Below are 18,351 nucleotides of genomic sequence, written 5' to 3' on the forward strand. Positions count from 1 at the left end.
AAGCTGAATCCACAGGAGCGAGCACTTGTTGCCTATGCATGTTTTGCAATACAAATGTTTCCCAAGAGTGGTGGTTTAATGAACTCTTGCTGCTGCTAAACTGTCCTGTTGGCTTTCTGCTAGATGTGTGTATTGCAAATTAAAAAATTGCTTATACTATAAAATGCTGCTATGATTTAATCCCTGTGAAGTCAGCGGGCCAAATTGTTGTTCTTTTCCTGGTGTAAACTCCATTAAACCCTGTATAGCTGTATCTTCTGGCTCAGTGATATGTAGGCATAGATCATCATATTGCCCTTCCTACTGAATTCTGTAGAGTAATAATATGGATAGCAAAAAGATTTATTAATTGTGATAAAATTAGAGACATCCACATATAGACTATTGCCTTAGGCATGATTTGAAACACATCAAACAGTGGATGTTCTGTGTTTCACAGAGGAAAGGCAGGTTGAGTAATTATAAAAACTGCCTAAGCTAGCCACACATTCTTGCTAAACTATTAAGTAACTCTTTTTTCCCCTTTTTCCTTTCTGTTTTCATTAATATGAATCTGAGATGGAGAAGAAAATGTACCACTAGGGTGGTACACTTGAAACCTGGGCAAGTCTAGCTCCATTAGCTTTCCAGCTCTTCTCAGTGCAAATGACCTCTGACAGTGGTGAAAGACATCACACGTGAACAATCCTGCACTAGGTGCAAAAATGAGGAGAGGGACCACTGACAGCACTCCTGCATGTCTAGCAGTAGCAGCCTGGAAGACGTAATGGCAGCAGTAGGTTGTAGCCTTTGCTGACTTTTAAAGAGGATGGTGGTGACCTAACATGGGTTCTCCTGTGTCTTTGTCCTTTGTACTGCAGCCACACATCTCCAGTGTTGAACTGGAATAGAAGGGTGATGCGCTAGCCTCCAGTGAGACTGTATGCAAGAAGGCATTTGTTAGGAAACAAATGCATTTAGTTAAAAATTGGAGAAGCTAGTGTGAATTGTTAATCTTAAAACTGAAAAGCCTAAACAGCTGTCTGACTGGCAGATACTTAGACAGAGAAAGTTTAGAATGTTAAATAACCCTGTAAAAACATACTGCTGAGATGCAGGAGCTGATCTGGCATTGCTACAGAAGTATAGACAGCTATTTCTTATTATGTGGATAATTTGTATCTCCTATTGATTCCTAAATTAGCCAGTGAGTCAAATTACTTTGCCTCACTATGAGCAGTTGATGGACAAAGGAACTTCCAAAGAATCTAAAGGACTCTGCTCCAGCTTCAAAATGGATGTTTCTGTAGATATTCGGGGGAGGGGGGAATAATAAAAAAAAAAGGAAGTATAAAGCAGCCTACAGAAAGTCAAATTTGCACATGTAGGTGGCTGACTGGAGCTAAGCCACTGTTCAGCATGTAGCTCAACATGTCCTAAGCAAGCTGTATGACACAAGAATATTTGCATGAACATACTGGCTTTTTCTATACTTAAAATTATAGAATGTTTGAAGAAGAAGTGTCACTTTCCTCCCTGAAGGGTGAGAACAGTGGATAAAGATTTGTCCTGAGTTTCTCTTTGTCTAGGCAGTATCACATATGCAAAAGAAGCAGCCTAGTTGTTTGGACATTAGGAAGCACGTAAAGCACCTTCTTATATTTCACGGTTTGCTCCCTGAAGCCAAAACATATGGATGAGAGGGGCCATGAAGGGAACATTCTTGTCTGGTCTGTAATTGCTTGTCTTGTTTGATAACAATTTGTCTTGTTAGTGACAGGCATCTAGTAATTCTATGTTTAAGAATCCTATCTAGGAAGTCTGATGTTATGACAGCTGTATGCTAATTTTCTTTCCAGATTTAACAGCTTGAACGAATTCCTGAATGAGTTTCTAGCTATGCCAAAGAGTCAGTTTTACAGCCTTGAAGATAAGCTGAGAACATACTTTCCAGCCAGTCCCAAAATACATTACAAAACACCAAGAACACCAACAGGTGATAAAGCCAAAATATCTCGCAGAGATTTAATAGTTCCTTAATCGCTGAATTTAGTTAATTTTATTTGTGTTTCCCTAACATGTTTAGTTTTCTAGAAACTGAAGTTACTCGTACTAGTAGGCTCTAGTCATATTAATTTAATAATGAGAATTTGAGCTAGTTATTATCTGAAGTTAGCTTAAAGACTTTCAGAAGAACTTGAAATTTTGTAAGCGAAAAGAGGAAGGTTTTTTTGAAATGATAATAAATTTAGTATTTCAGTATCTTTTTAACAATTGGTTAAAGCAGCGTGAAGGCTGTAAACCCCTGTACAGTTAACCACATAGTTTTGAATTTACTCCAGTGTTGGAGTGTGACTGCTTAAGTACTAATATTTGCCTGTGAGTACCAACCGTGGGGAAAAAAATGGACTGGCACTGTGCAATAGTTTAAAACTTACATAAATTCCATTAATTGATCTAACATGAACATTCATTTAAATCTGGAAAACTTAACTGGAGATTAATAAGAATCTGCACTTGGGGTCTATTGTACCTCAGTCTCTTGCCCAGATTCACAGAAAACCTCAATGAAGATAAAAATGAATCAAATTGCTTTGGCTTTCAGCTTGAAGTAGTAGAGGATATGGTCTGTTTCAATGGAATTTCTTATCTGTAGCTGCAACCTACCCACATTCCCTTAGACCTGTTTTCTTAGTGCAGAAGTTGTTTGAAGAGTTTTTGGTCTAAAAAACCATGAATCTCTTCATGAATAAGCCCTGGGTGTAGCAGTCATTTTTCATATGTTGAGGCTAGTACTAGTAGGATATGAGTCCAAAAATTGATTTGTTTGTTTATTTATTTGCTACTATGACATGCAAAAGAAATAGATTAATAGCTTGCCCACTTTCCTAGGTGGAAATTAAGCTCTCCATGTGTCACTTGAGCTGGACCATTCCTGTGTTATGCACTCTGAATTTTTCTTCAGCTGATGTATCACCAAATTTCTAATCATCCTTCTCTGGCAAAAGAGAGTTTGAAGAAAAAAAACCTGCTTTTCTATGAAGGCCTTGAAGAACTCTATGCCTCCAAACACCTCCTGATGTTTCCTGACCTGGGCCTTCATGATGGAACCCTGGAGCAACTCCAGTGTCCTCCTGTATCACAGCTTACTAAACCTTACCTAACTGTATGCCCACACTTCGTCTTCTAGACACTCCTCACTCTTACTAGCAATTTCTCCAGTGCAAATGGCCGTTGTGAGTCAGTTAATGAATCTTCCATGGAATCTTCTATTGCTTTTCTTCTTCCTTACCACTGTTAATGTGCTTTTGCAATCTAGACAGAAATCTAAAAGGCTGTAGAAATAGTGTGCGCTCTGTCCTAAATGCCAGCTGCTGGGTGCCCTTTCCATGCTGATCCTGGGGATAACATGAGCCAAAGAATTGAAAGGTCTTATAAGCAAGACATAAGTTATTCATAGCTGAACTAGTGAACCCAGAACCCTTCATATCTCTGGTGAAACTTGGATGCCTTCTTTAACAGAGACTGTGAGAATGTCTCTTGAAAGTCATTCAATAAATTCCTTGGATCAACTGTTACTTTTTGAAAGCTCTTTCTTGTCTTTCAGAAAGGAAAAGGCTACAGAAGGAAATGCTTACAGACCTATTTTTTTGGCTTCATTACAAAAGAGTAAATATACTGTTGAAAACCTGAAATATATTAGTTGTGTTGAACCAAAAGAAATAAGCACATGTATATGTGCTACCTACCAGGTTGAACTGTTCAACTGAAGCTATGAGTGCTGGTCTCCAAGGGAGCATTTTAGAGCTCACTACACTGATAATTCTCTTCTCCAGGCAATGCTGGAATGGTTCACCTACCACTCCCTGTTTTTCAATAAGTCTAAAGGCATTAAGACCACCAAGGCTTTGTTCCTTTCTGAGAGTTGGCTCAGACTTTGGTATGTTTGCACCAGGGATTTTGGAAATATTTGTTATCTTCTCTTGAAGTTTACTTTGTCTTGGTAGTAATACGGGCTAGAAAAATATGTTAACTGTAAGCTTATGATAATTAACTGATCAGTCTGGAGAATCTGCACAACAATGAAAAATGTAGCTTTCCATACACCGGCCTTAACTTTATTACCCAAATGTAATATCTCATTTCCAGCTAAACCATGCAGCCATGTTATAGAAGCTCTCTTTAATGGGGAGAGGGAGAATATCTACATGCTGAAGATCGGCTGTGTTGTGTTTTACTGGCAATTTCTAGAACATTTGGGAATTAGTGAAATATTGAATTCATCTTTTCCTAGTGGACAGCCTGGACCTCTTACAATTCTTATAATTGTTGATCCTACTTTTTTTTCAAGTGAAATTCATATTAATATTCCAGAAATGATGCCCACTTTATTGCTGTTTTGCCACATCTGTCTGAAATCATTGGACAATTGAAGTGTTTAAAGATGGTGTCAGTTGCTCTGATCTGAGATCAGGGTATCAGCCTTCTACAGACTGGACCAAGCCCATCATAACTGTTTGAAGCAATGTGTGTGTGTTGCCATATCTGAAACATGTAACTACTGGACATTAAAAACTGCAGCAGAGAGAACAGGAAGTGAGAGCCCTGTTTCCCTTTCAAGTGCCAGGGAACTACAAATAAGAAAAAGATTAGTTTGTGGCAGTGTAACCACTGGAGTTCTTTATGTATGTCTGAGACAGAGTCAGCAAGCAGCTGGAGTGTAGGACAACTGTCAGGGCTCATCACCTGCTTGCCAACTCAGTCTGAGCTAACTCTCAGAAGGAACAAAGCTTTGGTGGTCTTAATGGCCTTTAGACTTACTGAAAAACAGGGATTGGTAGGTGAACCATTCCAGCATTACCTGGAGAAGAGAATTATCAGTGTAGTGAGCTCTTGTGATATAAATATTCTCTTGGTAATAACATTCTTTGTGTGGATCTTAATATCCAGTTATCATGAAACTTAAAGTATTGCTGGTGATAGACAAACCTAGGATGGGAAGGGATTTTAAGGCTTGGCATGTCCAATCCTCTGCTAGTTAAAGCTTTGGACAACTCTATTGATACATTTATCCTATTCAATTTTAAAATAGGATAGACTGTTTGAATTCTTTGTGCCCAGGTAAGACTGTTCCAGAAATTTGTTCATGTAATGGTTGCAAGCCAGTCGTCTGATTTTCACCTTAGACGTATCCTGGCCAGTGTTATGATGATCAGTATCTGCTGCCCTTGACCATTGCTAAGTATCTCTAGCTCACAAGTACCTGTTGTTAACCCCTTTTTCACACTTCCATGCTTTTCTCTCTCTCATGTTCCAACTCATGAGTCATAGATTATAGAAGGAATTGTTCTACTGATCCCTGAAACCTTGTTCTATGTGATTTCATTCTAGAACTGCAGCTCATCTTCAAGGTCATCCTGCATTTCCTTTATACATCTCCAGTCATGCTCTTAATTAATGCTGTATATTAACTTCAGATGATTAGCGTATTTAATTGGAGTACTTCCTATTGTACTTTATTTGCTGAGACAAATAATGAAAAGTAAGTAAAATTTGTCCCCAAAGTCACCTTGGACAGAATCTGCAATCTAATTTACCAGCCTAGAAGTTCATTCAGACCAATCTATTGTACTTACTTGATAGCCAGTTTTGCCTTGTTTTAATTCCTATCCTTTTCATTTTACCTGAAAATTTCCCTTGGGATCTTATAAAGGTTTCTTGTTTCTTTTTTTTTTTTTTGGACAAAGTTTCCAGAAAGTTAGATTTATCCTATGTTCTTTGTCTTTAAAAGCATATTTTATCTAAGGCTGATGGCAGATTAGTTTGACACAGTCATCTTAGCCGTACTGTATGTACATGATATTCCATTTATTTCCCCCATTTTTAATTTTCTCTCCTTGAATTGATTGTGAAAGCTTTCATTTACTACATGGGTTATAGATCTGTAGTTTCCAACGTTAGATTGCCCTGACATTCTCATTCCTTCTTTAAACATATCTGTATAACCTCATCCTCTTTTCCCCATCATCAGTTGAATAATTTATTAAAATCCATGTTCTTGAGTTTGAATTTTATATGCCAAGTTTTATATGTTGAGAGCTAAAGAAAGTTTAGTTCTCTGCTGAGCTGCATGAGTGCAAATTGGCTTGCACCCACCTCAGGCATGGACATTTTTTAGTCATTAATTGCTGTCCTGCCTTACTCACTCCCGTTGATTACAGACAGATTTCAGCCTGGTTCAGCCAAGTCCTATGGGATGAGCTTTACCGTGACCCTTGGAGTCTGAATCTGTTTGTTGTAGTGAATGTTTGATTATGTGATTAAGTGGAGCAGGTGAAGTCAGGAATACCAGGAATGACTCACCACTATTAGCTGTTAATCAATCATCTTACTTTAGCTGAGACACACCTAGGTGCAGTTTCCTCACTTGAATCTGACAAAACATGTGACTTCATCTATCTCTCCCTCTCTCTCCTACCACTGAGTATAGTTATCAAGTCATGCACAGAACTGCAACACCCAAGGGAATGGCCTGAAGCTGTGTCAGGGGAGGTTTAGGTTGGATATTAGAAAAAGGTTCTTCACCCAGAGGGTGGTTGGGTGCTGGAACAGGCTCCCCAGGGAGATGGTCACAGCACCAAGCCTGACAGAGTTCAAGAAGCGTTTGGATGATACTCTATGCACATGGTGTGACTCTTGGGGATGGTCCTGTGCAGGGCCAGGAGTTGGACTCAATTATCCTTGTGGGTCCCTTCCAACCCAGCATATTCTGTGAAAATGATGCCCTGCAGTGATCTTAGTTTTTCTTGGACTGAGTACATTTAATTTTTCTGTGTTGTCTTCTCCTGTAAGAGGTAGAAGGAATATTTGATTCAAGTTATCACTGTCATTAGAGTGGCAAGTGGAAACACACCCTCTTGCCATCGTTTGATAAAGGAGTGGTTACACTACCTACTCGGTGCTTGACATTTGATAACACTTGACATGCTTGTGATGGTTATTTGTCATTTTTTAAATCGGTGAGAGAAATCTGAAACAGAGCAAATTCTGATGCATTATGAAAAAAGAATTATAAAAGAAACAGGATCCTTGGTTCCTACTCTCTCCTCATGATGAATCTGCCTTTGCAGTGAGCAGCTAAACTAGTAAGAACATTGCTAACTAGAAAGTATTTAAGGCTTCTTCATTAGTTAAACAGAAAAGAGAGATAAGTGACATTTGCATTTGTTGATGGCTTCTTTATGGTAAGTGAATTGCCGGATGGTCCATGTTGATGTTTTCTGCTTGATTTCCTTTGGTTTCTTGGCTGGGATTGCAGCACAGATTATTATTGTCTCACACATCTGCTAGAGGATGCATTTCCATTGTACCTTACTGCTCACAAACACATGAAAAGCTTCCATATTCACCGCTTGTACGTGTATCACTGCATCAACATGGAAAGATACATTCCCTTAGGCGTACAGAGCTCTTGGATATTTCTAACCGACTGTCCCATCTGGGTGCTCTCTGCCTACTTTTAGTTGAGTGATGAGCAGCGAGGAGCATGACTTAGGAAGTATTCTTTCTTTCAGTTTTTAGTTGTTACATTATAACTTGTCTTGAATGATTGTAACTTACCTGCCTGCCAGCAAGACACAGCATTACAGGAGTAATAGCATTCTTTGGTGATACTCTTGGTAGCTAAAGGTGCTGAGCAGGTTCTTAGTACTTGGTGGTTCATTGCTAGAAACCAAGAAAAAGTTTAGTATGCATTTCATGCAATGTAGTTAAGCTTTTCACATAACGACTTTTTCCTCCTCTGCTTTTCTAGGGATTCTAGTGTTTGTCTGAGGTTGTTGCTACTCTTCTTGTTTTGAACAAGTGGATTGTTTTGTGTTTGTGTGGCAGGTTTCTGGTAGCAGGGGACTACAGAGATGGCTTCTCTGAGAAACTTCTAGAAGCTTCCCCTGTGTCTAATGGAGCCAATGCCAGCTGGCTCCAGTATGGGACAACACTGGCCAAGGCTGAGCCCATCAGCAACAGTAGCTCCTCTGGGTTAACAGATTTAAGAAGGGGAAAAAATCTAGCATGATTGTGGCTGGACAGAGGAGGGAGAATGTGCAAGAGAAACAACTCTGCAGACAGCAAGGTCAGTGAAGAAGGAAGGGAAAGAAAGTGCTCCAGGTGTCAAAGCAGACCCTGCAGCCCATAGTGAGGCAGGTTGTTCCCCTGCAAACCCATGGAGGTCCAAGGTGGAGCAGAGATCCACCTGCAGCCTGTGGGGAGGACTCCATGCCAGAGCAGGTAGATGCCTGAAGGAGACTGTGACCCCATGGAAAACCCACATGGAGCAGGTTTGCTGGCAGCACTTGTGACCTCATGGGGGACCCACCCTGGAGCAGTTTGTTCCTGAAGGACCGCGTGCTATGGGAGGGACCCATGCTGGAGCAGTTTGTGAAGAACTGCAGCCTGTGGGAAGGGGTCATGCCAGAGAGTTCATGGAGGACCGTCTCCCATGGGATGACCCAACATTGGAGCATGGGAAGAGTGTGGAGTCCTTCCCATGAGGAGAAAGAAGTGGCAAAATGACAATGTGTGATGAACTGACCACAAGCCCCATTCCCTGTTCCCCATGCTGCTCAGGATGGGGAGGGACAGAAAACTGGTAGTAAAGTTAAGCCTGGGAAGAAGGGAGGGATGGGGAGAAGGTGTATTTAAGGACTGGTTTTATTTCTCATTATCCTACTCCATTTGATAATACATTAAAGTAATTTTCCCAAGTCAAATCTGTTTACCCATGGCTGCTGAGTGATCTCTCCCTGTCCTTATCTCAACCCAGGAGCCTTTCATTATATTTCTTTCCCCTACCCAGATGAAGAAGGAGGTAATAGAGCAGCTTTGGTGAGCACTGGTGTCCAGCCAGAGTCAAACCTGACTTGGTATTTTAGCATCTGGAGACACTCCTATTTGCTAGACAGAAGAAAGAATCTGCCTAAGAGGTTCCTGTATCCCAGATGGAAGTGGTAGACATTTTAATTCACCAAACATGAATGTGTGTGTGTGTGTAAATGGGACAGAGGTGTACTGCAGCAGAGAAAAAAAATGTTTAAAAATTTAAACCATGTTTTGTTTAACTCATCATTATCAGTCCCATTTTTCTTCCAGGCAGGTTTATCACAAGTAGTCAGTAGAATAAATCAAATGTACTATTGTAATGGAGCTTGCATGGGCAGATTTAGTCACAATATACTCACCATTTATTATACTGGAAAGCTTCTCAAGCAGTGTTTCCAGCAAAGTAGTCCATGGTTGCTATAAGTAGACAGACATGTGATTTTGCCCATTTTTATAGCATTTGCTGTTGTGACATCAAAGATAGTCTGTGGTGCTTTTTTAAATAATAATAATAATAATAATAATAATAATAAAATAATAATAATTTAAAAAAGCCAGGAAGTGCTGATTTGACCTTGAATTTGGATGATTTTTAGGAATATGTATCTCCTTGTATACTTTTGTGTGCTCATTCCCAGCAAAGATCCAGAATGTTACATAGTGGAACAAATTTGTGCTTGCATGATAACATTTTTCTTAATTCTGTGGATATTCTCCACAGTTTTGTTGCCAGTTTTACCTGAAAGAATACTGGTTACCCAGCCTCTAAGATAACAGTTTCATATTACTATTGGTGAACATCTTTGATAGTATGAATTCCATTGTAGAGTTAAATCCAAATTTGAATGTTTAAAGACAATACATTTTGTAGGGGTTGGCTTTCTTACTCCCTTCCACTTAGTACTAGAAGTAGAAAGAATTTAAATATTAAACTTGTTGCTGTGATTATGTCCTTAGGCTTTGCATTTGAAATTACTCATTCTCTAAGGTAATACTAATATTTTAGTATTTCCCTCTTGATTTTTTTTTTTTTAGTTATGCAGCTATGATGATGCTTCTGTGCTCTTTGGGAGTGGTTTGTAGGAGCAGATCCAAATGAAGTCTCCTTCCACTGCAAAAGAAGGAAGAAGAGACAGGATATGGATGCTAAACTGAACAAGCCATACATCCTTCCTTCCTTCCTTCCCTCCCCCTGTTAGTTCTGCATACAATGTGCAGCAGGATGTTTTTTCACTTTGGATCCTTTCCGTGTAACTTTTTTAGCTTTTGCCATTTTAAATAACATTTACTGTTGGTTCCCCATCAGTAACTCACTCTGCCAACCGCAAATGCTATAAAAATGGGCAAGACTATATAGACCTATATCTGCCAGTCCTGTAGATTACAAAGCAAAAACGAAGATGAGGGTGAGGGGAGGAAAAGACGGGTCATCTGGACAAAGCAATACAAAATTCTGTTTGCCTACTTTCAGTGTTTTATCCTGATTTCTTCTGTTTATGTTGTCTGATGATCATTTTACCCTATTTTACTCTTCCCACATTTATGCTTTCTCCTGATTGCTCGTGTATGTTAGTTTTACTACTTTGTAAAGGACAAATGTGTTTAATGGTCATTGTAAAATCGGGGAAAGGACATAGGGTTTTTTTCTTATTAGCTAGCTACCTGAGATCAAACTTTAGATCCTTTATGCTACACTAAAATCTATCTCAGGTGCATGTTGCTTGGAGGTATGGGAGAGAAGGGCATTAAAACCCAGAAACCAAGTAAAAAGAGCACAACTGGGAAACAATAGGAAAAAATATCCTTTGCATCATCTTATCCTGAAGAAAATGTTACTTAAAAGTCACTTTAAGTTTTAGGGGTTGGCTTACCTTTTGTATAACCAGGAATGACAGTGGTGGAGGTCAGTAGGCATTCATGTGTACTCATATACGGAAGAGAGACTCAAAATTACTTTAAAAGTCCAGAGGGAAGGAGAAAATTATTCAGACTTGGTGAAGGAAGAGAAGTAAAAGCATAAAAAATGAACAGACAAGGCAGACTCTATGTTAAGGTTTTAAAGACAATGGATGGTTGTTTGGTGGGGTTGTGTAAAATGTATTTTTTCTGCATAAGTGGTAACTCTTGAGGTATTGCATGTTATATAGGCTCTGAAATATCAGGAGCCACACATGACTCCAGGAGGAAAAGATAAAAGAATTCCCTCAGAAAAAGAGTTTGAGGGAAGAAAAGCCATGAGGCATTGGTTCTGCAAAGATAGGGAAATGAGAGAGTAGTCAAGTCTTTGGCATCTGTGTGGAAAGTGTCGGTCTTGATATTGAGCTTGACCTGGGCACCTTAATAACATATGGAAAAACAAAGTATCAGAATGACATCATGCTGAGTTATTTGCATATCTTTCCCTGACTTTCATTTGGAGTCTGTCTACCATGTTTTTTCTTCCCAGAAAGTCTCTTCATGGGCTGTAAGCTGCTCTTTTGGGCCTGAAATTTCCATTTCCCTGCCTTCTTCAGTCCATGTTGGTCAATTCTTGCCGAGAGAGCTGGTCCTACTCTGCATGGACAGGACAGCAGCAACACCCAGGCAGATAGATTGTTGTCCTTCACAATTTCTTTATTGCTAACTGTCATGATTTTACTGCAAGATGGGTGGTATTTGTTTTAATTACCATCCCAGTTGCTGGTGTCAGTAATTAAATGAGAATCTCAACTTTCACTTAAAAATAAATCTCCAGCATTTGTAGCTGTTGAGAAAGAGTTTGAAAATGTGGTAATGTGGTGTGACATATACTCTAGAGGCTTAAGGGCCAGGAAACAAAACAGCAAATTCTAAACCCCCTTTATTTTATTGCTATTTTATCATCTTAGGGTGCTTAAAATTTTTTTTCTTTTTTTTTCTTTTTGGTGGCTCCTTTATGATTTTCAACTACATGGATTGAGAGTACCGCAGAAAAAAATTTCCACTTCTAAGAATTTTAATTAGAATTGCCATGTAAAGATCTCTTCAGCTTTTAAGCAGCCAATTGAGGAAACATAAAGAGAAAGAACATCATTTTTATATGAATTTTCACCATTGTTGGATAGATTTTCAGTTTACACATAAATGTAATTGAAAGGTACAGTTTGTAAGTAGAGCTGGGCAGTGCTGCCTCTGGCTTTTACATTGTGCCAACTGCTATGTAGATGGACTCCAAACTTAGTAAAGTTGCTAAACTATTGGCAAGAGGAAGTATTATGAATTGTGGTCTTTGTTCCAGGGCAAAATTATCTTTTCTTCTTAAAGCTTTAAGGGATTCAGGACTAAGTTGTGTTGTCTCAAACAATGGTGTGCTCATCCAAGGAGAACTGTGTGCTCATCCAAGGAGTGCATTTAATTATCTTCACTGGTTCTCTCAGCACAGACTGTGTTGATTATGGATAGTGCTCCTTCAAAGCAGCTTTTAGCTGTTAGGTTTACTTTGGTAGATCAGATACGCACATCGCTTCAAGCAGTCTCAGTTGTCCAGCTGCTGTTTGGAAAGCAGTTTCCAGCATAGTTGCTCCTTGCTTTGACCTCTTCTGCAAATTTGTGTTCCTTCTGGGTGTGGCATTTATTGCCATGGTCTAGTTGACATGGTAGTGTTAGGTCATAGGTTGAATTTGATGGTCTCAGAGGTCTTTTCCAACCTTATTGATTCAGTGATTCTCTTCCCCTATTGTGATTCTGCTAGACGCTGAAAATATTTGCAGGTAAGAGCAAATACTTGTCCTGTTCCTGTCCTGTAACCCTCTAACTTTATTTGTTTTCTTTCGAATGCAGATTTTAGTAATGTACCTGATGTCACATCCAGTTTGAAAAGGAGCAGTACTGATGGCACTCTGGACCAAGTGCCACACAGGGAGAAGACTGATCCACCTTTCAGGGTAAGAACATGTTGGACATAACAATCCTTATGAAGAAAAAGATAGTGTTGTAGTGTTAATGCTCTGCATTTTGTTGGAAAGAATTAGGGTTAATTCTTTCCACTAATTTGGAAAATTTTGTATGTGTATTAACTGTACTTAGTGTTTTATTATCTTGAGGTCACCCTGACAAGTCAGCAAGATACAGCACAGCTGCTGCATCTCCAAGAGCAGTTTGACAGGGGAAAATGGCAAACAGGTAGAGAATTATCAGATTTATCTTTCTGTGTTCCTTGAACCCTGTTTCTGCAGAGAACACTAAAGCTGTTACAGCTTTCTAATTGATTCAGTTGGGTTTGTGTTTTCTTTTTGCTGATAATTCCAGGGCTTGCTGTTAAGATTGTATTGACTGCAGCAATACTCATTTAATGTCAGTAATTTTAAACTGGACTGCAGCGTTTGAGAGCGAGTGATTCCCACATTCTAATTTGGAGAACCTTTGTGTGTCTGCAGTTACTGTTTGACTTCAGCTGGAGTAATGGATGCTCAGACCTTCTCTCTGTCAGGACTTTGGAGGTTGAGGCAGGAAAGCACCAAGTTAGTGTCCACCTTCAAATGCACTGGACTAGGAAGAGCAATTTTTCATGGATGTGATTTTACCAGGCACTGGCATTCTGACAACAGAAATGGGTTTTTTTAAATTCTTTTGATGAGTTGATTGTATCTCCAAGCAAATTTGTGATAACACTTGTGTTACACTCTTGCATAACAGGAATGGAGTTAGAGTTTTTATCGTTCTGGAATATATTACTGTCTCATACAACATACTGGTTGTATGAAAAATTGGTGGAGATGAGGCAGAATGTAAAAACTCCTAAGACTGGAACAGGGAACATATATTGTGCCTCTAACCATACATACTGAGAGGAGCTATTCTCTCTACTTTTTGAATTACTTTGTAACCTACTTCAGTCCAACATAGGTGACTTTATGCCATTTCTCTAGAAAATAAGGAGAAGCCTGGTGATTGTGGGTCTTCAGCCCATCTCTGCTGCACAAGGGGATTCCCACAGAGATGATCTATATCCTGTATAACACATTGCTTATGCTTCCCAAAAGCCTTTGCAACCACACAAGAATAAACTGCCCCCCATGCACTGCGTGGAATATATGGCTGACCTATCCTGTTGGAGGGGAGTAGATTCTGGGGCATCAGCTTTTCTTTAGCAGAAGAACAAAGGCAATCCTGATCGTCTGTGTCAAATACACCAGATGCCAGAAAATGAGAGAGAGTTGAGGAGGACTTAAATACACAGAGAACAATTTACGTACACTAGTTGTTGCTCTGAATGCGCTAAATTTGCTTCAATGCTTTGAATTACATGCTGCAATTAAAGGTCAAAAAAAGAGGGGAAAACAGTCTATTCCCTATTCTCTCTCCAGCATCAAATCTGTCAACATCCAGCAGTTATTATGCTTTTGCATGATTTGCTGAAATAACTGCCCATGCTGTATCGCAGTTCACTTCTTGGGTTGACATGTGGGTCTGCTAGTGTCATTCTAAAAATTACCTGAGGCTGTCCTAGTTTTGTAGGTACAAGGGGGGAAAACAGCCTGGCAATCAGAGGCAGTCTGACTTCGACTGCAGCTGTAAAGGAGTCTGTGACAGCTCTACAATTTCTGCAAATGGTTTGTAATTGATTGCTGTCTTTCTGTTGGAGGGTGCCTATTACTGTCAGAGCTTTTTGTCTGACCCTTTTCATTTCTCCAATAGATGTAGAATTAAAAAAACCCCAAACCTAACAGTAAGTTTAGGTAGCTTATTTTGTATGTGCTTTTGTGATTGTGTGTAAAAGGAATTAAAATTATTTCTGTTTTCATAGCTGTGATTTGGGACTGCTCACCAGATGCACAGTAGCTATTGCTAAAAAGCTAGTTTGAGGAAATTGTGCAGCCTCAAAAAGCATAGCATCTGGATTTGGGTTTCTGGGTTTTTTTTCTTTTGCCTTCTGTTTCCTGCATATGCTGACTTGACCTCCCACTCCTGCAGGACAACAGTAGTGCAGACACCTCAGCAGTAGGCAAGTAGGCGACGTTACAGAAGTGTGGGGGAGAGGAGATCTGTAAGCACAGCTCTGTGGAGGAGACGGTTCTGAGCACAGCCTGGAACAACAGGCAGTTTGGGATTATTTCAGAGAGACACAGCTAGAGATGCTCACTTTCCAGTTGACAGCAACTGTAGATGTAATTTTTTGGCTCTGAGGGGCAGGCTCCTTTGAAGTTTGGTTGATTTTTGTCCTATAACATGTAAGTAAATAAAAAAATAGTCTTAAAGATTTGGATTTAATGGTTGCATGTCTGATTTCTAGATTTCATGTTTCTCATTTCGAGCATTTTTGTTCCATTGTTTTTCACTATTTTCTTCATCTCATATCAAGCTAAGGTTAGGCATTATCTTCACTGAAAGTACAATAAGGCATTTCAGAAGTGCCTTGTAATCTCGAAGAAATAAATGTTTTGCTGCATGTGTACTACATTCAAACATGCATCCGTTCAGTCATTCATTCATTGATCATTTTTTGTAGTCTGAGAAATAAATGTGTTTAGGATAGCTATATGTTTGTCTTTCATCTGAGAGCTAAGTTAATTAGAGGGCAAGAGAGGATCATATCATTCCAGAAATAGAAGCTGTTCCTTAAGTTATAAATATTTTTAAAAACACATGGACATTGATAACCATCCCTTCCAGCTCATTAGTTCTGACAGCTCTGTATTCTCTGGGACCCCATTTATACTTTAATACCTTTAACCTTATTTTCTATTTTATTTAACAAAGATAGATATTATAACTCTAACACATTCTATTGCAGTACATTTTCAAACTGTGTTAAAATATTGTTTCTGTGGCAGCAGCATCTCATCCTTGCTATTGTTCTTCAGTATGTAGGCGTATTGTTGACAGAAGAATAGGTGACCTCAGAAAATTGAGAATTGAGTATGCCTGTCAGTGTAATTAAATTTAGTGGTGTTTAATCATTTTGAGAACTAATTGTCTGTTCTCCTAGTGCTCAGTTAAATCCTGGTATGTTGACAGTTGCCAAGAATCAAACGCTCTGTACATCAAAGTAGCACAAAGTCGAATAAATGAAAAATGCAACTTTCCCTTTAGCTGCTCATGATTTCTAATTGCAAACTGTATTGGCTAGAAATGTTTTCTCCAGCCCACAGTTTATTTTAAGATGAAGTTTAATAGTCTGTTACTAACTTACTTATGTTTACGTTTTATTTTCAGTATATTAAAAATGCTCTTTTATGAAAGATAAACATAGCTAAAATGTGAAATTTTACTATATAAGTAGTTATTATTCTAAGGTCTCTTGAACGAATGCTGTGATCTGACTTCCAGTTGTCCTGAATCTTTTGAATATCACCAGACATAGGTATTTCTGAAAACATATTAAATATCTACAGACAGAAAGAAACAACTTCATAAATGCATGTGTGAGAAGGGGTAGATGTATTTTCACTTTAAATATTTTACAGGTCATATGAAAAAACGGTCATAAGAAACAACCTTAAAGTATGCTCTGCAAATATTTCACATAACTTCATTATACTACCAGCTACATCTTAGAGGTCTTTAAGAAACTCAAGAAACTCAGTAAAATTAGCTAGTCTGATGCTTTGTAATCGTGATAAAAATAATCAGTGAATGCGGAATGGTTTTATGGTAGCATCTTCAAAAATTAACATTGCAGATGTGTAAGTGGAAGCAACTGTGGTGAGAAACCTTGAATGTTAACAATAATTTGCTTTCTAAAGAATGGCCAACTAGTTTGATTTTGCAATGCTTTTGAAGTGGTGCTATATTTCTTTCAAACGATGAAGTAAAATTGATCCCAGGAATAAGCTGAGTATAGAAACTTAGGGAAATTGCCTTTGCTGTTGCCTCCTAAAATAGTCACTTTACTTCCAGAATGGATTATTGATCATACACCAATGTGGTGTATGAAAACAAGTCTATCCGTAACATCTCTTAAAAAAAATAATACAAAACTCTATACACTGCAGAGACAAAAAGTGAACTTTTTTTTCCCCTTGGGAATACATTCTTAATGCAATTAACAGAAGTTATGGTTAAAATTCCTGAACACCTTTCCCTAGCTTGAGCTTATTCAGATTATCTCAATCACCCTCCTCTTCTGTTCTACAACTGTGTTCACTTTCTCTTCACCTGGTAAGGAAATAGGAATTCATGACAAGTCTGATCAGCAGAGTTCATGGCACCTTTGGCAAACGCAAATCTGAATCTCCTGCAGGATGGAGGATTTTCATCAAAGCTTTCAGCTTTTCATAGGGATGAGGTGCAGGTCAATATAATGGCCCTACTTGAAATGTCCGTATTGATAGATATAGGGGAAAAAAAAGAAGGTAGCAAAAAACATATGCTTGTGTGTTCGGAAGTCTGATTTTTCGATCTTTGAGTTTCCTATGTCAAATCATCCTTCCAGTGCTTTTGAAGCTTGTGTATTCTGTTTATTGTGATGCCAATTGTGGACATTCCTGCATTTGCCAGACAGAAGCATTTGCCAGTGCAGTGAGAATACATGTTTCCATGAAGTCTGCATGCCTTGGACCACGGTGAGAAATCTGGATTTTTGGTCTCCCTGCATGCAGTGCCACTTCTCATGACAAGGAGCCAATGTGCAAATGTGCCTGACTTGGTAACTCTTGGGTTTTTTTCAAGCCCTTCCAGTCTAAAGTATATGTGCAATTGAGAAGCTCACTTGCATGTCTGATGGTGCCCAAGAGGTGTGAATCCAGAGCAAGAGACTGGGTCAGAAAGCAAACCCATCTCCCGAGTTCTACATCATTCAGATACCTCAACAAGCTTCCCAAAGCAGTGCTTTCAATAGATGCAAAATACATGTGTCGTGGTTTCTTTCTAAAAAGAAATCCCTCTGTTACCTATTAGCTGATTTCACATAGATATTTCTGTAACGAAAATCAGCAAGTATTGTAAAGAGTTTGATGCATTTTGTGATTTTGGCCTCTTGTACATACAGCATAGCAAAGTACTGGGGAGATGGTTTTCATAAGTTGAAGAAATTAATATTTTGTCTTCAAACTGTCTAAAACTGATTTCAAAACTCCTTCATTACACTACATCCATTGACTTATGCAGATAGAATAATTTAAGGGTAAAAGTCCTAAGGTATAATATACATTCCTAAGGTATAATATACATTCAGGCCTAGGTTCAAAGCTGGATGAAAGACTGTGTATCCCAATGCTGGTCTGTCTAAATGCTGAATTGTTAATGGTTTGATTTTGGGGAGAGGAAGGGGGCAACTGTGACAGTTGTCATGGAATGGTAGGGGTAGAAAGTAGTTAGTAATTATTATGCATACAGTGCAATCCCACAGAAAAGTTACACAATTGTTCAGTTTTCATGGATGATTTGAATGGTTTTATCTTCCAGAGGAATGCAAGTGGATGCTAGGAATGATTTATTCCTCTGATTTATTACCTAGAAAACATTATATGGTGTAAACTGTATCAGATGTTCTGTGGAGTAGTTCAAGGCATTCTTATTCAAAACACACCCAACAGT

General features: G+C 38.8%; 1 protein-coding gene across 1 annotated transcript in view; it reads left to right on the plus strand.

Moving 5' to 3' along the window:
* Positions 1–18,351, plus strand: part of TIAM2 (TIAM Rac1 associated GEF 2) — a 168,764-nt gene that overhangs the window by 124,278 nt on the left and 26,135 nt on the right. The window contains 1 exon segment of the mRNA XM_032682222.1: positions 12,655–12,758. Within this exon segment, the coding sequence (XP_032538113.1) occupies positions 12,655–12,758 (104 nt within the window).

This window comes from Chiroxiphia lanceolata, chromosome 3 (genome assembly GCF_009829145.1).
Source record: "Chiroxiphia lanceolata isolate bChiLan1 chromosome 3, bChiLan1.pri, whole genome shotgun sequence".
In the NCBI taxonomy this organism is placed as follows: domain Eukaryota; kingdom Metazoa; phylum Chordata; class Aves; order Passeriformes; family Pipridae; genus Chiroxiphia; species Chiroxiphia lanceolata.